The following is a 24,895-nucleotide window of genomic DNA, read 5'->3' on the forward strand; positions in this document are numbered from 1 at the left end:
CATTGGTAAGGGAAGTAAGTGTGTATGGTTGTAACATTTGCCTTTTCTAAATGAAGTCAGAGATGAAGTAAAACTTGAATTGTATCATGAATCACCAGAAGAATGGATCAAGTTCATAACATACACATGTACAAGCAAGACTGACTGGGAAATATTTGAGAAGATAATTGAAGAGACAGATTGACTATAAGGTAGACTTCCTACAAGCTGAAAAACATTTTTGTTAAATACACTACACATAATTGTAAATGATTTTGTTTCATAGCATCTCAGCATTAAGTAAGTCACATAACAATATAAGATTGGAGAAGATAAGAGACAGACTGAAGATAAGGGAGACAATCTAGGGTAGTGAAGTGTTTAGAAAATAAAGTTTTAAACTAATAGTAATATTTGAAAGTTCTCATAATGCTCTCAATATGACTATTAAATATGTAAACAATTTGAGTATAAATATTTTAATTTGTCAATGTGTAAACATGCTTTATGTGGTCTAAAACTCCTTTTAAAAAAATGTCTTTAAATAACAAATAGTTGATAAAGTGAGTAATGTTCTCAGTATAAATGTATAATCCAACCTTTCTCAGTACCCTTGATGCTGCTGTTACTGAAGTATGTGCCCACAACATATTTAAAGAATGACCTGAGCACAGCACGTCTCTTCTCAAATTTTGCAGTGTCCTCTCTCTCTCTATTGACATTCACGGAACTGAGGCACCTGTTGCTCTTTGTATTGACTAGGAGAAATCTGAAATTGAGGTATTTTGTAATGAATTAAACAAGTATATTTTAGCTTTACATGTCATTTACATGAAGTATAAATGGTGTGGGTTGGTTTGTTAAACTTAAGATGTAATTTCATAAAACCTTTTATATGTCAGTTATGTTCTCTACAGAGATGTTAAACACATTATGTGAACTAGCACTACATAAGATATATGTGTGAGTGCCAGATGACAACAATGTCTTGATGTTATAATGAGATTGTGTTGATCATATATTTCTGATATTCTAATTTTGTACAGTTCTGTTAGACAAATTCAGGATTTTCAAAAAATACCATGATGCCGGAGATACTACTTCAAGATATAAACTCAAAACAGAAATTTTCTTTTAAATAAATACAAAGCTTTTCTTTTGGAACAGGAAATCATTTTAATAATATAAACACTACATAAATGTACATTACTACAAATCAATTTAATTTACTTTTTTTATTCTATTCGTCGCTCTCTCTCTCTCTTGAAACTGTCTATGCAAGTTTTGAAATACTACCTCTTGCCTTCTTCTAGTAACAATCAAACTATTTTTTGAGCTAACGGGAAAACTGTCTTAGTTTTAAATAAACTTGTCATTACATATCAACAACATGACCTTGTGCTAGAAATAGCTGCTTTATGTTACGTGACAATTAGCAACATTTTTCTTTTTTTTATTTTAGAATGGACATTAATCAAGGTATAAACTGGGACAGACACACAAAAAAAAAGCCATTAAAAAAAAAGTTTAGTTAATGTGTTTCTATGGCAAAGAATAATTCAAATGTCAATGTGACATATATTTAAACTATAATAATAATATATAGCATAAACAAGACCTATAATGCTCAATAAACCACAGGTATCTATTACAAATGAAAGTATTGTGGAAAATGCTGAATAAAAAAAAAAAAATTAACTCATCAGAAAATAAGCAATGAACTACACTCCCACCATGTCCCATTTATTTAAACCAATAAAATGGTTTTACTATTATTATTTCTAAAAACTGAATATGTTTTGAGTGTATATATAGTGGGAGTGTCAAATAAACTGCAGGGGTTAAAATATAGTAGAGTGCTAGATTCAAACAACAAAAATCTGGTCGAAACTCTATTGATGTGTTGTTGTTTTTTACAAAGGTTTTACTAATTCTTTTACATGTTATTTCTCCCACTTCCCATTCTCGGATCAAGTTAAAACCGTGCAAAATTATTCATTATTAATGACAACACATAAATCAATAAAAAATTAACTAATTAGTCCAGCAATCAGACGTTATTACTTAATTTTGTTTTATTTAGAAAATCTACTAAGCTTAGTGGAGATAAGCTTTGTGTAGAGAATAAGGTCGCTAGAAATTTTAAACTAAGAGGTCTAAAAACCTTCTATTTTTATAATAGCTCAGTGGCCAACACATCAGTCTTCCAGCATGAAGAATTGAGACATTCGAGTTTGAATTCAGACTTTTTAAAAAATTGCTTTGAAAAGCAGCACAAAATGTTTTCCCAGATACCCCTGATCCCTCATTCTCTGGTCCACACAGAAATGTTTTCCCAGATACCCCTGATCCCTCATTCTCTGGTCCACACAGAAATGTTTTCCCAGATACCTCTGATCCCTCATTCTCTGGTCCACACAAAAATGTTTTCCCAGATACCCCTGATCCCTCATTCTCTGGTCCACACAAAAATGTTTTCCCAGATACCCCTGATCCCTCATTCTCTGGTCCACACAGAAATGTTTTCCCAGATACCCCTGATCCCTCATCCTCTGGTCCACACAAAAAATGATTGGACCATAGTGCACTGAGAATGCTATAAGCATGATGAAAGTTGAACTACACAAAAACAATTAATAAAAATATTTCTAATTATAGTAATTGCATAAATTTATTATTGTTCCTTTAGATCTAATGAATATTAATAATATCATATTGATTTAAAATATGTGATGCAATACTACTCAATATATAAGTACTATTTTTTTTTTTCAAGTATTTTTTATCTTTTACTTGTTTTTTTCTTTTTAATAGTTCCTAGTTTTACCAACAGAATCAATCACATGACTTTGTTGTTCAATATAAGCTATACAGTATCATTGGCTACCTTAACAAACAATAGGACCCACTTTTATGGGAATAGAATAGGTTCAGTCAATATTTACTAAAATTAATATTAATAGAGCAAAAAAAATATATAGAAAAATAAATAAGAGCAATTTTATGTTGTTTGTATACAGTTCAATCACATTGATCACTGCGGTTAATCAGACTAACTGCTTATTGAAACAGAATCCTATTATATACCAAAACAAATACTATTATACAGTCTGGTCCTGACAATTGGATCAGTGAGTTGCATCACAATGTGGTCCCATCAACCAGATTGGACTGTTTAAACATAAGATCAAATTCCATAACTTTAGATCCTTTGAAATTTATATCTTTTGACCAGCTCATAAGGTCACAAGCAGCAAGAAGGGAGAGTACTACTTTTAAAATCCTAATTTCAAAAAGTGCAAGAGTTATGTAACATGAACATAAATCAACCATAAATCTATTCAGAAAACATGTTAAAAAAACTGGAACAAGTGTTTCATTTACAATTGACTCGTTAATATTTTTTTTTAAAATGTGTATAATTACCCCATGACATTGCTATCCATGTCTAGGGTCAAGGGGAAATTTCTTAAGTTTAACTGTCTGGTAGACTTTAGTGTCTCTATTGCTGGTGTCCAGAACCTGGATATCTGGAATTAAAGAACGCCCAAAAATTGACAATATAAAAACAGAAATAGCTTTGAACATTTCAAACATATAACAGAAATGATTCAAACTGGATAAAAGACTGAAGGTTTAAAAGTTGTTTTTTTAATAAAACATTTAAAAAATATGAAATAGTTTCAGTAAGTAAAGTAATATTTTTTGTAATACAGACTTCTTTAGTAATCATTACAGATGAAGAGATATTAAATTAAAAACATTTTCATAACTGAGCTTTTATTAATGTTATAAACTCATAATCACAATGTAAATATATGCATTGCCAATGCTTTATGTTGAAGTAAGAAAGGTCATTGGTTAATACGCAAGACTACCAAGACTAAATGCATGACGCATAGGACGTAATCATCTTTTTTTATGAAGCAACATCTGTATCATACAAGATAAGAAACTTTTGTAATTATATTTTATGCGATATATATTTCTGCTTATAATGAAACTCAAAAGTTTTTTTTTTATGAATTGCATTTATTTACTTTTCAATTGCATGACAATGTGATTAGCAAGGCAAAGCAAAGATGACAGACAGAGCAATGGAAAACTACATTGCTACAAAATTGTTGCCATTTTATGTGCAAGCAATTGAAGCCAATGTCATGGCAAAGCTTGTTTCTGTTTCAACAGATCAAGAATTTGGGGGGAAGTCTATGCAGAAGGGAGTTGCGATAGATTGAGAATAGATGATCTAGGTCATTCAATTTATGTATGCCATGGTAACAGATTTAATGATGGAGAGTTAATAATAAGTAATAAATGACAGAAGTTACTTCAAAGAGAAGATCCTGCAAGTATCCATGTGTCAATCTAGTCATGCATGTTAATCAGTGGCTTAAACTCTGCCACGTCAATGGTTTTGCTGGCTGAATCCTGTCATAGTCTCAGTTGACATTGCTTGATTTAATATTCACGTCATGTTAAGAGGTTAAAAGACACACGGAATTCCTGATGTAGAAAACAGGAAGTAGAATGAATAAAGCTGACTTTGAGTTTAGTCAAGTCAAGTCAGTCAAGTGGGATACTTTGGACCACTGTTATGTGGATAGGATTGTTTATTATTTCTTGACCTGTAGCACTAACAAGGAGTGCAGTATTATTATTATGTTGTAAAATAAACTTTATATTTGTCTGCTGAAACGGACTTAAGTCAGTTTGTAGTGACTATAATTGTCACGTGTTAAGAGTACTTCAGGAAGCAAGAACCCAGCATTTCACGACATTCGCATTCTTCAACGTTACACCATTCAACATCATTTACAAATCCATTAAAAAAACAACATTCTATGCTCTATAGGCAACGTAAGCTATAGTTTAGGCTCCCAAAATGGTTAAAGGAAAATTTTCAATGATTTTGAAGTAACAGCAAGTAAGGGCCCCAAACCTCTAATAGTCTGAATCTGGTCCTGACAATGTTTAGTTTTATCAACTTACTTCTCGTGTTAGTTGGGCTAAGGTTGGCGAAGGTCCACAAATAACACAAACATCCACATTTTTTATCAGCTCAAATGTCATCAATCTGTGCGGAACCTAAAAATATATTAGTTAGTTGAATGAATACATTTAAAAAATTTAAACTTCAATATTTTACAAAAAGAAGTTTACAAAGAAAAAAAAATATTTGAGACCTAACATTTTAACATGAATTATATTTTCCCCTTATTTATAACTGCAGTTGCAGGAGGTAAAAAGGCATGTTCAAGTGTAACAAGTTATAGTTTCATGACTACTGAACCTTCTCATGTCATTAATAATTATAATAGCTCCCGTAAGAGCCGTAAAAAATTGCACTAGCCGACCGGTTAAGGTCGTCTGTGCGGGGTATTGGGAATAGTTTTCAACTAGCAATAACCACGCCTCGGTAAAACCTCATTGGCTATGGTACCGCCACTGCGCAAAGCTAAATAAGATTATATGGATTTGAGACGCCATGATACCAAAGTTATAAGTAAAAAAGGTGTGTAAAAGTTTGCATAAAATTATTTGTTTTGAGAATAATAAAAATGAATCGCTAAAATAATTTCAATTTAGGCATAAGTAATAAAATGTATCTTAATTATAATTTATATTAAATAATTATATTTACAATGTTTTGAAAAATAGTGTGAAATGATTATTTAAAAAAAAAAAAAAAAAAAAATTGTTTCAAAGGGAAATAACTAATATTAATCTACATTGAGGGAGGGGACTAAAAATGTTCTGGAATACAATAATTATTTCAGCCCTTTTTTTTTTTTAATTTTTATTTAAATTAAAAAAAAAAATAAAACATTTTAAAAATGATTGTATTATTTGAGCTAATAAAAAATATTTTAAAGGCTGTACTTATATATATTTTATGAATAAATCAAAATCAGACTATGTTATAGGTGTCACTTACTGAAGGACTTGCTTGAGGGAGGTAGATTGGGATATCTCTAGAGGTACACTGGGGCACTGACTGCATCAGCAGTGACAACAACACAAGTTCAGTGGATGACAGCTCCCACCACTTGCTTGTTGCTACCACAACTCTGCCATTGGCCAGGAGGCAGCCGTAAGGGCTGTCGGAGGCTTCAACAAAAGCGTCTAAAAAGCTCTGAATGTAAATGGTAATTACAAATGAAATATATATCTCCAAATATAAATAAATGAAAACTTTATTGTGTAAAACCATTAAAGTGTTTTAACTCAGTAACAATACATCGGCATTTCGATGAACATTTTCTTGGTTATGTCCCTTATTAATAGTGTCATATTTTTTAATGTTGTTATCTACCTTTGACTACATTTCACGAGAGAAAAAGTCCGAAATGGCAATTCTCTTAGTATAAGTAGTAGTACCAGGATACATCGTATCAATCTTAAATAGTATATGGAGATCTTTATATCATAGGGGTTAGAGCCATTTCAATAATGTAAATGTTTTCTCTATGTATTGATGATGCATATGTATTTAAATTTTTGTAACAAAGGTTGTCATGGCCAGGGGGTGTCAATGGGGTTAAGCTCCCATTGTCTATAAAATACTCCTAATGGCATGCGTCTCAAATAGCCTCTGACAACTAAGTCCAGCACCTGGCCTGCTCGTGTGGCTTAGATATTAAGCCCGGCGAAACTGCTCTTACTAACAGGTTAAGGGGTGAAGGCGGATACCTGGCGCCACAAAACCGGGAGCTTCGGGCAGATGGAGCTCGTCAGCCTAGTAAGGCAGTTCATCTAGGAGAGGGGGTACTCTAACTTCAAACCCCCGCTGCCTTGCGGTACTGAGGCTTCAGGAGACAACCTCGAGTAGAAATCAGGAGTGAAGCCCCTTAGGCGTTGGGAGTATCAGCTATAAAATTCCCTCCGGCAGCTTCTGCAACTGAGTTGGTGCCAAATGTAATGCGATGCGTTCCTTTGGATCACATCAGCAAGTTCGAGAGAGGGATCATGACGCATGGGCCACCCATGACCCCTTTATCCAAGGCCCAGGAATGCGCCCCGGAGAGGAAACTCTGGTGCTGCTGCAAAGCGGCTAAAACAACACGCGCATCCATTGCCTTTCGAGACAAAAGGAGCCATATATATATATATTAGATAAAAGTTATTTTATTTAATTATATAGTGCTTATTTGGTCGACTATAGTACATGGTCTATGTATAATGCTATAGATTTTTCTTAAATATAGTCAAATGGGCCAAGATAAGTTAGGTCAGTTTTCTAAGAAAAAAAAAAGAGAAAGAAATGTCTGTACGCATATGTATGTGTGTGCGTGTGTGGTTTAATTAAGAATAAAAACAAATAACAAAAATCTCAACCTAGGAGAAAATTGACTTTTAATTTTTCTTCTTAGTAAATACCAAATTATCCGAACCTGTAGCATGGCGTTGTCAGGCGTCAGCATAATGTCCACAGCGTTGGTCAAGTCAGAAAATGTGGTCAACGCCGACTGCTGTATGAGTGTGTCCACTAGTTGAAAACAAATCTGTTACGAGGGGAAAAAAGAAGTGGAATAATTGTTATATATGTAGGCAAATGTTACACATAAGTAATAATAGGGGGCGGGGGTGGGGGGGGGGATAAGGAGAGAACGTAACATACAATGTGCCACTTACAGAGACTGTGTGTTATCATTTGTCTTACAGAGACTGTGTGTTATCATTTGTCTTACAGAGACTGTGTGTCATCATTTGTCTTACAAAGACTGTGTGTCATCATTTGTCTTACAGAGACTGTGTGTCATCATTTGTCTTACAAAGACTGTGTGTCATCATTTGTCTTACAGAGACTGTGTGTCATCATTTGTCTTACAGAGACTGTGTGTCATCATTTGTCTTACAGAGAATGTGTGTCATCATTTGTCTTACAGGGACTGTGTGTCATCATTTGTCTTACAAAGACTGTGTGTCATCATTTGTCTTACAGAGACTGTGTGTCATCATTTGTCTTACAGAGACTGTGTGTCATCATTTGCCTTACAGAGACTGTGTGTCATCATTTGTCTTACAGAGACTGTATGTCATCATTTGTCTTACAGGGACTGTGTGTCATCATTTGTCTTACAGGGACTGTGTGCCATCATTTGTCTTACAGAGACTGTGTGTCATCATTTGTCTTACAAAGACTGTGTGTCATCATTTGTCTTACAGAGACTGTGTGTCATCATTTGTCTTACAGAGACTGTGTGTCATCATTTGTCTTACAGAGACTGTGTGTCATCATTTGTCTTACAGGGACTGTGTGTCATCATTTGTCTTACAGGGACTGTGTGCCATCATTTGTCTTACAGGGACTGTGTGCCATCATTTGTCTTATAAAGACGCTGTCATCATTTGTCTTACAGAGACGCTGTCATCATTTGTCTTAGACTGTGTCATCATTTGTCTTAGACGGTGTCATCATTTGTCTTAGACTGTGTCATCATTTGTCTTACAGAGACTGTGTCATTATTTGACTTATTTTTGAATAAGTATACCGATTTTCGTCGCATGCCTAAGCCCCATTGTTTGAGAAACGCTGAACCAAAGTCTACAAAGAACGGTTATAATGGAATACACACGTAGAACCAAGATGTACTGCCTTCAAACAAGATGTGTCTCATGAAGGTGTTGTACTATTTAGTGTGTACTATGAAGAATGTAGTGTGTACTATTTAATATGTAGTGTGTACTATGAAGTATATTAGTGTGTACTGTATAATATTAAGTATGTAGTGTGTACTATGAAGTATATTAGTGTGTACTGTATAATATTAAGTATGTAGTGTGTACTATGAGGTATGTAGTGTGTACCATGCAATATTTTCTGTGTATTGTGTACTTTGTAATATATATTATGTAATATGCAGTGTGTAATGTGTACTATATAATATGAGTGTGTACTATGCAGTGTGTTTTATGCAGTGTGTTTTATGCAGTGTTTACCGTGTACTGTGTACAATGTACTACGGTATGTAGTGTGTACAGAGTAGCTCAAGCTTAGAAACAAGACAACAAAGAAAGTCTCTCTTAGGTTGTTATTGTTTCTCCAATAACAGACAACAAAGAAAGTCTCTCTTAGGTTGTTATTGTATCTCCCACAACAGACAACAAAGAAAGTCTCTCTTAGGTTGTTATTGTTTCTCCAATAACAGACAACAAAGAAAGTCTCTCTTAGGTTGTTATTGTATCTCCCACAACAGACAACAAAGAAAGTCTCTCTTAGGTTGTTATTGTATCTCCCATAACAGACAACAAAGAAAGTCTCTCTTAGGTTGTTATTGTTTCTCCCATAACAGACAACAAAGAAAGTCTCTCTTAGGTTGTTATTGTATCTCCCATAACAGACAACAAAGAAAGTCTCTCTTAGGTTGTTATTGTATCTCCCACAACAGACAACAAAGAAAGTCTCTCTTAGGTTGTTATTGTATCTCCCACAACAGACAACAAAGAAAGTCTCTCTTAGGTTGTTATTGTATCTCCCATAACAGACAACAAAGAAAGTCTCTCTTAGGTTGTTATTGTATCTCCCATAACAGACAACAAAGAAAGTCTCTCTTAGGTTGTTATTGTTTCTCCCATAACAGACAAAAAGAAAGTCTCTCTTAGGTTGTTATTGTATCTCCCATAACAGACAACAAAGAAAGTCTCTCTTAGGTTGTTATTGTATCTCCCACAACAGACAACAAAGAAAGTCTCTCTTAGGTTGTTATTGTATCTCCCACAACAGACAACAAAGAAAGTCTCTCTTAGGTTGTTATTGTATCTCCCATAACAGACAACAAAGAAAGTCTCTCTTAGGTTGTTATTGTATCTCCCATAACAGACAACAAAGAAAGTCTCTCTTAGGTTGTTATTGTTTCTCCCATAACAGACAACAAAGAAAGTCTCTCTTAGGTTGTTATTGTATCTCCCACAACAGACAACAAAGAAAGTCTCTCTTAGGTTGTTATTGTATCTCCCATAACAGACAACAAAGAAAGTCTCTCTTAGGTTGTTATTGTATCTCCCATAACAGACAACAAAGAAAGTCTCTCTTAGGTTGTTATTGTATCTCCCATAACAGACAACAAAGAAAGTCTCTGTCTGTTTCTCTTGGGTTCAAGATTCCTCCCATCTCACCAGCTACTCATTTCACTTGTCACAATTCTTGGCCACCTCCTAGAGTCTTCCTCCACTTTGTCTTTCAGCCTATGACGTCCTACAAGGACACGGCCACAAGAGGAACCAGCTAACAAAATTATGTGCATCCAAACAAGGGGCTCCCTGAAGAGGGCCCTAGACACAACTTTACACGACCAACGAATTTCGGGGTAAATGCCCTTGTCTTGTTAAGGATGACTGAAGGGCGGAAATGCAGTGGTGGCGCCTAGTTAGAAGATAATATAAGGAATCGTTCAATGGGGAAGGGGGTGATTACTGTTTCAGTTTTTATCTCCTATAAGAATCTTATTTTAAACGACTAAAACACGTACTGTAAATTACGTTATGTAAGAGACGTACTGTACATTGATGTATATCAGAGACATGCAGTAAGTTGAGTTTTGAGATTAACATATGAACATTGAGCTATGTAAGAGACATACTGTACACTGAGTTATGTAAGAGACATACTGTACACTGAGTTATGTAAGAGACACACTGTACACTGAGTTATGTAAGAGACACCCTGTACACAGAGTTATGTAAGAGACATACTGTACACAGAGTTATGTAAGAGACACACTGTACACAGAGTTATGTAAGAGACATACTGTACACAGAGTTATGTAAGAGACACACTGTACATTGAGTTATGTAAGAGACATACTGTACACAGAGTTATGTAAGAGATACACTGTACATTGAGTTATGTAAGAGACATACTGTACACTGAGTTATGTAAGAGACACACTGTACACAGAGTTATGTAATTGTAAAGAGAGTAAAACGTAATGTCAATTCTACATGTTGGTTCTGGGTGACACAAGCAGAGTCGGAGTGTTTTTTTCGGTGAAAGACAACACAAAGGAAATAGAAAATCAGTCAAAGAATATACTATTGAGAGAGAGAGAGAGAGAGAGAGAGAGAGAGAGAGATGTAGAGAATTACAAATCAATTTTTTAAAGGCCCTTTCACAAATAATCCAGTGTCACTCCTTCCCAAAAGACACTCCGCCTCTGTGGTGAATGTTTATGATCTAATTCCAATCAGTTGTTTGTCTAGACGTAATGCCTTGTGACTACTACCTGAGTGGACCCACTGAGTCTCTATGGACTCGCGCTAATGTATTTAGTGTTTCTTAACTTGGAGAGGTCTGCGTCAACTTGAATGATTCGAGGACTAGTGCTATGTTCGCTAAACGAGTACCGAACATCTGACGGCAAACAAAACAAACTTGAACCTCCTTAGCCAATCACCAACCCATGTCACCAACCCATGTCACCAACCCATTTCACCAGCCCATGTCACCAACCCATTTCACCAACCCATGTCACCAGCCCATGTCACCAGCCCATGTCACCAACCCATTTCACCAACCCATGTCACCAACCCATGTCACCAACCCATGTCACCAACCCATGTCACCAACCCATTTCACCAGCCCATGTCACCAGCCCATTTCACCAACCCATGTCACCAACCCATGTCACCAACCCATGTCACCAGCCCATGTCACCAGCCCATGTCACCAACCCATGTTACCAACCCATGTCACCAGTCCATGTCACCAACCCATGTCACCAACCCATTTCACCAACCCATGTCACCAACCCATGTCACCAGCCCATGTCACCAGCCCATGTCACCAGCCCATGTCACCAGCCCATTTCACCAACCCATGTCACCAGCCCATGTCACCAGCCTATTTCACCAACCCATGTCACCAGCCTATTTCACCAACCCATGTCACCAACCCATTTCACCAGCCCATGTCACCAACCCATGTCACCAGCCTATTTCACCAACCCATGTCACCAATCCATTTCACCCACCCATGTCACCAGCCTATTTCACCAACCCATTTCACCAACCCATGTCACCAACCCATGTCACCAAACCATTTCACCAGCCCATTTCACCAACCCATGTCACCAGCCCATTTCACTAACCCATTTCACCAACCCATGTCACCAGCCCATTTCACTAACCCATTTCACCAACCCATTTCACTAACCCATGTCACCAGCCCATTTCACCGACTCATTTCATAAACCCAAACTCTACAAATCAATGGAAACCAACCTAATATACATTTGGTGTGGTAATGCACACACGTCATCAGACCTACCAAATGTGATATTCACTTTGACATCATAAGTGGACGAACGTCCAAGACAAATTGCACTGTTCACTGTACACTGTAAAAACTAATGACCAAGGAACAAAACTGAGCATACATAAAACTTCCGGTCGCCTAATGGACGACAACATGAACAAGTGACCAGGACACATGGCTGATAAAGTGTTTGAGAAGAAGGTTGGATGTTTTTTTACACTAGCCCTGAATACGGGTGATGGTAGATGTGATACGGTAAACCAAGGTTTGTAGACCTGACTATCAGAAACCATTGAGGCGATGACATTGGAGGTTACCGTTATCTTTGAGATTTGACGGCTACATGACCTTTGTAAGAGAGTTTTATGTTGAAAGAATTTAGAAACTGAAAATTGAACTTTTTGACTTAAATTGTAACTTATGCATCGCTACCAGATTCTTCCTGGCGTCTGGGACATAGGCCACCAACTAGCTTCCTCAAGGCGTCTGGGACATAGGCCACCAACCAGCTTCCTCAAGGCGTCTGGGACACAGGCCACCAACCAGCTTCCTCAAGGCGTCCATACACATATAGATAAATGTACACGGCGACTAACATATAACTTGTGTATCGTAACGTGTACATTGTAAATTATACAAAAGTAAATTAACATAACAACCTAGACATCGCAGCGTACGCCTCCGTAACTTGTATGTGGTAAAAGTATAGCAATAAGGAGACAGTGATGTCAGCTAAAACAACCTTACTCTAGTTGTTGGCACGGCGTATTGCAAGAGTACATACAAGAACAGGACGGACAAAGGGACGTAAGAGGATTACAGATTTTCTTTTCCCGATACGAAACAAAAGCTAATCATTATTTTCCACGCAACACAAATCACTAGAGTCTATTTAAACAATCTTCGTGTGGCTAAAAGGTGTGTATGTGTGCGATTGTTTAAGAGTGTGTGTTTGTGTAAAAGTGTGTGTGTATGGCACTGTATTTCTGTATGACAGTGTGAGCCTCTATGTATACAAAAAAAAATTACTTAAATTTAGATTTATTGTTTGAAAACAAAATTCAATAGGATTTAGTCCGCAATAAAGTCCCCATTGCGGCAGGATCCCTAAAAGTCGATACACGTACGCGGAGTGATCTTTCAATAGGTAAAGAGAAAAAAAAATAGTTTGGGAATAAGATAACGGGGCGGGAGAGGGGAGGAATATATCAGGGGATTAATAACGGGCGCCGCCCCTTCTTCTAGGAATAAATCCAGTTAATTGATGAGAAGAAAAAAAAAACAACTAGCTATTGATTAGAAAAAAACACAACTTATCAATATTGACCAACTAGATAAGAAACCCGGGAGATTGCGGCTTCCAGTCGTCTTACGTTGCGGGGGGTCAGACCGCAGGGACATCTCGGGAGGGTTGCGAGAAGTAACGAGGCCCGCGTGTTTGCACATCTTCTCACCGCAACAGTGAAAACCAAAAGAGATTCTGTTTTGTTTTCTTGTCTGCTTCTCATAGACCCCAACCTTTTTTTTTTTATTTTTTTAATTTGTAAAAAAAAAAAAATATTTTTGTCTCTAAGGCGCAAGTGTAAATAGTGTGTGTGCGTGTGTGTGTGGTGAAAACAAATGATCGGGGGGAGGTAACAAAACAAAGAACGCCAGACGCCATTATCCTAATAAGACTCGGGACTTGAGTTTGAGAGAGGGGCGGGAAAGAGGGAGAACACGAAGAGAAGGGGGGGGGGGAGAGGGGACGTTAAGTAAAACAATACAAACAAATATTGCTAAGTTTAAAAAAAAGGGGAAAAAAAGTATTAACACATCGACAACGAAACAAATATTTTCAAATAATAATTTTTTTATTTCGTCCCTAACTACATACCAAATACAAACCCGAGAAGTGAACATTAAGAAGTAACCATGACGATGGTGTGTATGTGTGCTGCGAAGGGAAAACGAGTTCTCTATTTCAATAAAGGAAACAAAGGGCGCTTGAAGGCAACAAAACAAACTAGGATTTGTGTTACGCGCCAAGGGAAGACAATCTGACCACTGGTTACCAGGAGACATTTGTGTAGACACTGCGGTCAAGATGGAGCCAGGCTGGAGCCTAACGTACAGTGCAGTGCTTCTGACACTTGATATTTTATTCCAGATCTAGTTTTTTTCGGATCCCAGCATTCATTTTACAAATATGCATGCATAATTTTTTTTGAAAATTAATAAAAAGTAAAGAGAATAAAAACAAATACAACGCTTATAATACAAGGGACTATTGGGTTCAATATAAATACAAGACGTGAGTGTGTTTAGTATGAGTGGGAGTGAAATTCACTTAAATACCTAGAATCTGGGTAGATTTATTTATCTCACATATCCTACTAAAAATTAATGTGAAAATTTAATCTAATGCTTATGACTTCAAAGTAACAAATCTTACTAACTATATTGGAATGGACTCCAAATCGAGTCCTATGTGACCTACAACAATACACTTTTAGTTTACTCGAAGACTATAATTAATGATATTAACAAGGCCCGCAATTAACGCGCATTGTTTACACGCCAAACAGAGGCCTCTCTTTTAGCCGGAAGTAAACGCGTACGCATAAAAGTGTTTAGTCCCTACCAGTGAGTACTCAGTACAACAGGAAGAGAGTAACACTTTTAAAAGGAGAGAAGAGGAGAGAAAAGGGAGAGAGAGAGTCGACTCTAATCATAAGACCTGGCTATGAGCCTTGCCATTAAGATGCATACAATGGTCGAGTAATCATCCTTACACAAGACAACCTAAGGAAGCTAAGAAAACGGAGGGGGACCATTAGCAGACGACGCAGCCGGTCCTAATGACACTTCTGTTTCCGGACCGCTTTTATTACGTAGTAGTTGTGTTTGCGCCTAGCTCCCCCTCACCCCCCAGCGCCACACATAATTCCCCCTTCCATCATAACGCCATCTGTCAGTCAGTTGGTGTATTAGTAGCGTATATGTTTTGTGTAAGCTTGCCTATCAATCGGTTAGGAAATCTGTTGTGAAATACCACACGAATACCAACATACAACATTAACTAGTTACCCATGGGCGATAGAAACCACCACATGAATACCAACATACAACACTAACTAGTTACCCATGGGCGATAGAAACCACCACATGAATACCAACATACAACACTAACTAGTTACCCATGGGCGATAGAAACCACCACATGAATACCAACATACAACACTAACTAGTTACCCATGGGCGATAGAAACCACCACATGAATACCAACATACAACACTAACTAGTTACCCATGGGCGATAGAAACCACCACATGAATACCAACATACAACATTAACTAGTTACCCATGGGCGATAGAAACCACCACATGAATACCAACATACGACATTAACTAGTTACCCATGGGCGATAGAAACCACCACACGAATACCAACATACGACACTAACTAGTTACCCATGGGCGATAGAAACCACCACATGAATACCAACATACGACACTAACTAGTTACCCATGGGCGATAGAAACCACCACATGAATACCAACATACAACACTAACTAGTTACCCATGGGCGATAGAAACCACCACATGAATACCAACATACAACACTAACTAGTTACCCATGGGCGATAGAAACCACCACATGAATACCAACATACGACATTAACTAGTTACCCATGGGCGATAGAAACCACCACACGAATACCAACATACAACACTAACTAGTTACCCATGGGCGATAGAAACCACCACATGAATACCAACATACAACACTAACTAGTTACCCATGGGCGATAGAAACCACCACATGAATACCAACATACAACACTAACTAGTTACCCATGGGCGATAGAAACCACCACATGAATACCAACATACAACACTAACTAGTTACCCATGGGCGATAGAAACCACCACATGAATACCAACATACAACACTAACTAGTTACCCATGGGCGATAGAAACCACCACATGAATACCAACATACAACACTAACTAGTTACCCATGGGCGATAGAAACCACCACATGAATACCGACATACAACACTAACTAGTTACCCATGGGCGATAGAAACCACCACATGAATACCAACATACAACACTAACTAGTTACCCATGGGCGATAGAAATCACCACATGGTTACACATGGAAGCAGAAAAGAGTAAGAGGAGAGAACTCTCGAAGAAGGGAGATAAGAAGGTTGTCAAAACAAATAAAAAAAAAAGGGAAACGACTAGAAAGTATAAAGTCAACTTTCGGACATTGGGCTTAGATTTATTATCACCATCGATCTGACCGCGCTGAGCAGATGGGCCAATATTTAACCGTACCTTAATGAGGGGGTCGAACTCTCGCCTAGCCGATAAGTAGCCGCCATTCTTTCAAGGTACGCTCACTACTTCATTGGGAGGGGGGGGGGGGAAGGGGGGAGCTGGGCAAACAGAGCATTTCAGATAGGCAAACCTGAGCGTCTAGTTTGTTTGTGGCGTTCTTTGAACCCAACTCTGTTTTCACCACACAACACTTAATTAGACGCTAGAATTAAGTTGGGAGTAACAAATAGACACAAAACTTATTGTTTTTTTTTCCGTCTCTGTCATTAGTGAAACCGGCGTAACTTAGGGATTAGAGACAACATTGGCCTTGGATTTATAATATGGACTTTTTTTCTTCTCTCTTCTAGTGTTAAAAGTATCAATTAATGGCATCTAATGTTGCGGTATCTGAAACAACAAAGATACATTAGTGCGAATAGTTAAGTTTAGGATGATAAGACTAGATGAGATTGTAGACGTCTATATAGAAGTTGTAGACGAAACGATTAAATCAGATTTTTTATTCTTATTTCTGTACCGCCGTGCTAATATCACTGCCATACCCTCTGCCACACGCCACTGGTCTCAGACACAATCGAAGCATGACATACGACTACCTGGTTTGTGCGTGGGGGGGGGGGGAGAAGGACATCGGACTAGAAAGTTAAGTTGCCCTTTCAGACCTTACGATCTATAGGGCAGATGATATAAAGGTCATCTGTTTCTGTGGCCCACGCTTGACGAAGGTGTCAACCATCTTTAGTTTTTTTTTTCCCAAATAATGTCTGGTACCCATTAAAATCCAGGTATTCATCAATACCTGCCTGAGGAGGATACTTATGATCCGTTGGCCAGACATGATCTCGAATGAGGAACTGTGGCAAACAACATTGAAGTAGATATCCTTCAAAGACACTGAAGTTGGATAGGCCACACCCTTTGCAAGCCTGCATCCAACATAACAAGGGAAGTCCTACCCTGAAACCCCCAAGGAAAAGGGAATACATGGCGCCGCGATCTGGAAGCAGATGCCAAGCAGATGGGCAAGACATGGCGACAGTTGGAGAGACTCGCAAAGAACTGAGACGCCTGGAGGAAGCTGGTTAGTGGCCTATGCCCCAGAAGGGACGACAGGCAGAGATAAGATGATGAGATGACCCATTAAGTAATTTCTGATACCAATGAAATCACTCAGTGGCTTTCTAAAGATCCCGAAATTAAAAATCCCAGTCTTCACCAGGATTCGAACCCGATAGAGAGGGAGTGTTAGAGGGAAAGAAACAGAAATGAATAAGGAGAGAGAGAGGGTATGTATCAGAGGGAAAGAAACAGAATTGGAAAGAGGAGAGAGAGAGGGTATGTGACAGAGGGAAAGAAACAGAAATGGAGAGAGGAGAGAGAGAGGGTATGTGACAGAGGGAAAGAAACAGAAATGGAGAGAGGAGAGAGAGAGGGTATGTGTCAGAGGGAAAGAAACAGAAATGGAGGGAGGAGAGAGAGAGAGAGAGGGTATGTGACAGAGGGAAAGAAACAGAAATGGAGAGAGGAGAGAGAGAGGGTATGTGTCAGAGGGAAAGAAACAGAAATGGAGAGAGGAGAGAGAGAGGGTATGTGTCAGAGGGAAAGAAACAGAAATGGAGAGAGGAGAGAGAGAGGGTATGTGTCAGAGGGAAAGAAACAGAAATGAATAAGGAGAGAGAGAGGGTATGTGTCAGAGGGAAAGAAACAGAAATGGAGAGAGGAGAGAGAGAGGGTATGTGTCAGAGGGAAAGAAACAGAAATGGAGAGAGGAGAGAGAGAGGGTATGTGACAGAGGGAAAGAAACAGAAATGGAGAGAGGAGAGAGAGAGGGTATGTGTCAGAGGGAAAGAAACAGAAATGGAGAGAGGAGAGAGAGAGGGTATGTGTCAGAGGGAAAGAAACAGAAATGGAGGGAGGAGAGAGAGAGAGAGGGCATGTGTCAGAGGGAAAGAAACAGAAATGGAGGGAGGAGAGAGAGAGGGTATGTGTCAGAGGGAAAGAAACAGAAATGGAGAGAGGAGAGAGAGAGGGCATGTGTCAGAGGGAAAGAAACAGAAATGGAGGGAGGAGAGAGAGAGAGAGGGCATGTGTCAGAGGGAAAGAAACAGAAATGGAGAGAGGAGAGAGAGAGGGTATGTGTCAGAGGGAAAGAAACAGAAATGGAGAGAGGAGAGAGAGAGGGTATGTGTCAGAGGGAAAGAAACAGAAATGGAGAGAGGAGAGAGAGAGGGTATGTGTCAGAGGGAAAGAAACAGAAATGGAGAGAGGAGAGAGAGAGGGTATGTGTCAGAGGGAAAGAAACAGAAATGGAGAGAGGAGAGAGAGAGAGGGTATGTGTCAGAGGGAAAGAAACAGAAATGGAGAGAGGAGAGAGAGAGGGTATGTGTCAGAGGGAAAGAAACAGAAATGGAGAGAGGAGAGAGAGAGGGTATGTGTCAGAGGGAAAGAAACAGAAATGGAGGGAGGAGAGAGAGAGAGAGGGTATGTGTCAGAGGGAAAGAAACAGAAATGGAGAGAGGAGAGAGAGAGGGTATGTGTCAGAGGGAAAGAAACAGAAATGGAGAGAGGAGAGAGAGAGGGTATGTGTCAGAGGGAAAGAAACAGAAATGGAGAGAGGAGAGAGAGAGGGTATGTGTCAGAGGGAAAGAAACAGAAATGGAGAGAGGAGAGAGAGAGAGAGGGTATGTGTCAGAGGGAAAGAAACAGAAATGGAGAGAGGAGAGAGAGAGGGTATGTGTCAGAGGGAAAGAAACAGAAATGGAGAGAGGAGAGAGAGAGAGAGGGTATGTGTCAGAGGGAAAGAAACAGAAATGGAGAGAGGAGAGAGAGAGAGAGAGGGTATGTGTCAGAGGGAAAGAAACAGAAATGGAGAGAGGAGAGAGAGAGGGCATGTGTCAGAGGGAAAGAAACAGAAATGGAGAGAGGAGAGAGAGAGGGTATGTGTCAGAGGGAAAGAAACAGAAATGGAGAGAGGAGAGAGAGAGAGGGTATGTGTCAGAGGGAAAGAAACAGAATTGAAGAGAGGAGAGAGAGAGAGAGGGCATGTGTCAGAGGGAAAGAAACAGAAATGGAGGGAGGAGAGAGAGAGAGAGAGAGAGGGTATGTGTCAGAGTGAAAGAAACAGAAATGAAGAGAGGAGAGAGAGAAAAAAAACAATGTATAAGTGTGTGTGTGTGTAAGACAGAGAGAGAGAGAACGAAAGAGTGAAAGATTACAAATAAAGGCCTCGGTTGTCCTATGTACTGACACAATTCCAATCCTTACATCCCAGACAGTCATTGATACCGTACACACCTGGGAAATGTTCAAAGTTTGTCAAATTTAAATGTCATTTAATTTCTCTTATGAAACATGCAAAGGTATTTAGGGCAGCCAGAGGATGAAGACAAAGAAGAAACAAAAAAACTAGACGGGCGCTCGGATACAAATGCAACAACGAAATCCCAATCGTGACAAAAGGGGGAATAATAAACTATTATACAATACTCAAATTATACGATTCTTTCCCCTTTCATTCTCAGAAACATCACACTAAACAATCCTATTAGCCGACGAGCGCACCCCCTCCACCCCCCTCCCCCAACATCCATACACCCCAGTCTTAAACTCACCCTTCTTCTTTTTTTTTTTTAAATACCACACCACGCCCGTTCCTGATGCCAAGGTAATTATCGAATATCTAGCTAAGTCATCTTACTGGGGAGCAGGAGGAAGGAGAAGAATAAAGGGGGGGGGGGAGGGTAGGGAGAAGTCTACAATATTCTAACAATGGTCTCAACATAAATGGCCATTGTCGCAAAATCAGTTGTTCTGGTGACAATGCCAGATTTTTTTCTCTCTATGCATCAATTTATGCATTACTAATGACGTCATTTCTTTTGTATTAAAATATAATTATTATAATCTCAAAACCTCGTTTTTTTTTCTCTTTCTTTTTTTTTTTTTTGTGTGTGCTTCATTCTCTATTCACTTTATTTTATTCTTCTAGTCTTTATTCTTCTTATTATTTCTATCTTTTAATCCTTTTCAAGTGCCCTCTGTATTGAAATGAGATCCTTTTAACGAGAAAGTAAATTTTATTGACATTTTCCAATCCACCTTTCTTTTTTCTACAACTATCTTTTTTTTTTTTTTTCCTTAGCACGCGCAGTGTGCCATTTCCGCCTTCAAGGGGTGACAATAAGATAAAGCTTTTAAAAATGGCGCAGGTAAATTGCAGAACGTATGTAAATTTCTGAAACCCATTCCGCGAGTTGGAGAGAAGTTGAAGGAAAAAAAAAATTGAACATACATATCGCACTATATGCCAAAAACCCGTAGCGAGTTTGCTTTTAGTGAAACTCTCTTGGGAATGGAACGGCATTACTTAGAAGAAACGATGAGATGGGTGGAGTCTTGTTTTCTGCAAGTTTAATTATAACTAGACCAAAGAGGCATACATCACGGGAGACAACTTGCCCGTTGTTTGCTCGTGAATAGCGATATGTAAAACTGGCCATCACGCGCTCGGGCAAGCCTCATTTGCATGCAGCATCAAAAAATAAAAAAAAAAGAGGTCGCACAAGGTAAATAAAGATGGCGTCCGCGAGGTTTGCAGAAACCGATCTGGTGCAAATACAGCAGATGAATTTTAAAACTCGATAAGCTCATTATTTATGACTACCCATATTTCCTGTACTTGACTACCCTCCTCCGCCCTCCTCCCTGTGAGGTGGTATATTAATATCATAGCCCAGTGGCAGCCCAACCCCCACATTTTATTGGCATCCCTACCTCCAATAAACAATTGTATTTCCTCCCAACGAATCTCACTCACGCTCTCTCCCCCTCACACACACACACACACATTCATTATTATCATAAACAATTAAGGCGCCCCCTGTGAAAGATAAGCCACCCTGTACAGTGGGGAGGGGGGATATCTCATTACGATTCTGCTAAGAGAATCGATACGGTATTAAACTGGGGACAAAGCAATGCAATCTTCGAAAGAGAACAGATCAAGAGAACGATGGTGCCGAACGGCCGCATTCGTTGAAAAAAAAAAGCATCAATCCTATAAGTTAAAGACTACAACTCTAAAATGTTATTCAACTAGCAGAAATACCCGGCATTGCATGAGTTGGTTTTAAATGGTCTAACAACACCAATACAACTAAAGCTTGTTTCAAATTAAGGTGGGGCTTTTACTCTATCCTACTTCCTCCTTAACGAATAGGAACATCATGGAAGAAAGGACCGACCTCTCTTATGATATTCAGATAAGAAGAGCAGCTGACCGGAAAGAGTGGATGCATTTGGTTATATGAAATATCACAGCACCTTAGACGAAAATCAAGAGTGATTTCTAATTGGGCTTGAAATGTTCATTGTGTTTATCTCGACGCCTGACCATCTTTTCCGGAAGGTCAAGACATTGTGCAATTTAATTTTATAAGCGACTTATTTAAGTATAGGTCAGAACTTTTTTTTCCCCTTCTAAGGAGCCTCTAGGATTAACTTACGTTGAGAAATACCTATGTCATCATGGCTTACAAAATTCACATCATTTCTAGTTATACAATCGATTTTTAGAACTTTGAAGACACAAAACTAAATCCCGAAAATACAATAGAAGCTGATACAGAGAACAAAGGCTTCATTCACTGGCTTTCGCAAGTCTAAAAATAAAATCTCCACGAATCTCATGAATTATTGATTGCGTGAAATGCATAATTAATTCTTATTGTAAAACTAATTGCTTTGGACTTCTGCAGTTATTACAAACGTTCCGGACAGCACCGAAAAAAAAAAGTTGTGCATTAAGTTGAAGATTTAATTATAGACGATGTTTCGTTAATTAGATGTATCAATAATTAATATTCATTTAAAAATGCATTTCTGTTTTTAACATTTAAAACGATCAACACGTCAACGCGTCCAGGTTGTCTCTTCCACAAAATGTTTCATTTGAATGGTTTTTACGCATTACACTATTATATGGATAATACAACTGTTTTATTTGTTATAAATGCAGCTCAAAAAAATAAAATCGCACACATCAGATTTAAAGAAAATATTGGCGCTGCAACAGGGCAGCTGAGCAAAATGCTCGCTTTGGCGCTGCAACAGGGCAGCTGAGCAAGATGCTTGCTTTGGCGTTGCAACAGGGCAGCTGGGAGAGATGCTCGCTTTGGCGTTGCTACAGGGCAGCTGAGCAAGAAACTGGCTTTGGCGTTGCTACATGGAAGCTGGGAGAGATGCTCGCTTTGGCGTTGCTACAGGGCAGCTGAGCAAGAAACTGGCTTTGGCGTTGCTACATAGAAGCTGGGAGAGATGCTCGCTTTGGCGTTGCTACAGGGCAGCTGAGCAAGAAACTGGCTTTGGCGTTGCTACATGGAAGCTGGGAGAGATGCTCGATTTGGCGTTGCTACAGGGCAGCTGAGCAAGATGCTCGCTTTGGCGCTTGCACTGTCTTTCCAGACACAATTCATATCTAAAAATGATGATGATGATGGTCAAGTTTTAAGCTTCCTATTGACCTGGTCATTGCAAATAGTTACCTGTTGGACTATTCTAATATTCAATGAAGATGAATATTAATGCTTACTCTAGAGCTACACAAGCAAATACGCACAAGCAAAGACCACTGCCACCTTCTGGGCTTTGCATACCGCTTCCTGATTTGTTATGCAGAAACCACGGGTTAGACTGTACGAGTGTGTGAGCGAGCCTGGGACTATGTGTGTGCTTGTGGACATTTATAATGCGTCTGAAGTGACTAGGACTCAATAGTGTACACACACACACAAACTAAAAAGTTTCTTTTTTTTAATGGGAGGCAAGAGGACAAAGTAGGAATGGGGGGGGAGGGGAGGTTAGTTCGTCACTTACTTAAGTCTTCTACATCGCCCAGAAATCGGCGTGAGGGGCACCAATCAATAGATATGCCGAATCGTCTTAAAGTAACTCTCCCCCCTCCCCCCAAAAAAAGAGAGATCGATAAATTTTATACTGCATTACAGTAACTTAGCTAAAGTGTTTTAGTACCCAACCGTCAGACTCTCACTCAGTCTATCCATCCTCTCTTTCTCTCTCTCTCTCTCTTTCTGTGTGTGTGTTTGTCTTTCCCTCTTTATCAGACCCTCATCTCTCCGTATCCTCTTCTTACTATCCATCCACTTAAGCCTCTCTCTGTAGACGACAGTTAGATTTAGTAGCGGGGGTAAAAAAAAATCCAAAAGAGGGACAAGCAAAGATTGAGACAGTTCTTTCTCCGTCGGTTACATTTAAAAGGTAGTTACAAATACTTTCAACGTCTCAACAATGGCGACCTGTAGATCAGGGCAAGGAAAGAGATATTTGCAAGCAGGACAGAGGTAGAGATAAATAAGCAAAAGACTCAATTACTAATGTCATAGGTGCTTTAAAAAAGAGGAACATCTATAAGTCACCTTTTTTTTTTTAACTAAAGTATGACTTTTTACAAAGCTTAATGTCTGTCTCTGGTAAAAAATGTATACTGTATACACTTTATTTCTTTATACACTGTATTTTTTTATACACTTTATTTCTTTATACACTTTATTTCTTTATACACTGTATTTCTTTATACACTTTATTTCTTTATACACTGTATTTCTTTATACACTTAATTTCTGTATACACTTTATTTCTGTATACACCTTATTTCTGTATACACTTTATTTCTTCACAATTATTTCTTTTAGCTGACAACATGTTAATCAATTTAAAAAAATAACCAAATAGCTAATAAGCTAATGATAATTGGTTTTATTTGGGGTCTCAAACAAGGGGAAGTAATTGTACTTCACAGGTGTGGTGGTCTACGTTTAATGAGCTCCCTTTATACTTAGTAGGTCGACGCTTTAAAGTCTAAAACTAACAACAGATAGCTATTAAACCTTCTAGTTTCCTAAGCGAATCCCTGGCACAATGGTCTCTCATACTCTTTCGACTTTTTAAAGAATTGTTTTTTTTAAATACATTTACAAAGCGATCACGGTAGCATTTCCACAGTTACCCACTTCTTTCTTACCCCCCCTCCCCAAACCCAATCCCTTTTCCAACAAAGAGATGTTGCAAAAAAAGATTTAAGTTTACCTACCAAACACTTAGAAGTTGCCTTGTTACAGGTGCACACTCAAAGCTTTTCTTTTTCAACAAACGGCTGAAGATTCGAACCCATTCCCTTTAGCTCTCTACCTCAAAGGCATAGCGTCTGATATAAACACATATATAGTGTGTGTATGGCAGTTAATATTCGATAGATTGAGAAGGGGATTGGGGGGAGCACAAATCAAAGAACACGCTTACATTTTA

At 38.5% G+C, this 24,895-nt stretch overlaps 1 protein-coding gene and 1 non-coding gene across 3 annotated transcripts in view; both read right to left on the reverse strand.

Annotated features, from left to right (window-relative positions):
- Nucleotides 1–24,895, reverse strand: part of LOC106051583 (protein fuzzy homolog) — an 82,256-nt gene that overhangs the window by 2,842 nt on the left and 54,519 nt on the right. For both annotated transcript variants that reach the window (XM_056044165.1, XM_056044166.1), the window contains exons 5-9: nt 7,374–7,484; nt 5,918–6,115; nt 4,972–5,067; nt 3,406–3,509; nt 579–748 (exon numbers count right to left, since the gene is read on the reverse strand). In XM_056044165.1, coding sequence (XP_055900140.1) covers nt 579–748; nt 3,406–3,509; nt 4,972–5,067; nt 5,918–6,115; nt 7,374–7,484 — 679 coding nt within the window. The remainder of the gene's footprint in view (nt 1–578; nt 749–3,405; nt 3,510–4,971; nt 5,068–5,917; nt 6,116–7,373; nt 7,485–24,895) is intronic.
- On the reverse strand, nt 5,301–5,439 carry LOC129928886 (U4 spliceosomal RNA). Its single transcript, XR_008780413.1, has one exon. It is a non-coding gene; the product is annotated as a U4 spliceosomal RNA (small nuclear RNA).

The sequence above is a fragment of the Biomphalaria glabrata genome, chromosome 10 (assembly GCF_947242115.1).
Source record: "Biomphalaria glabrata chromosome 10, xgBioGlab47.1, whole genome shotgun sequence".
In the NCBI taxonomy this organism is placed as follows: domain Eukaryota; kingdom Metazoa; phylum Mollusca; class Gastropoda; family Planorbidae; genus Biomphalaria; species Biomphalaria glabrata.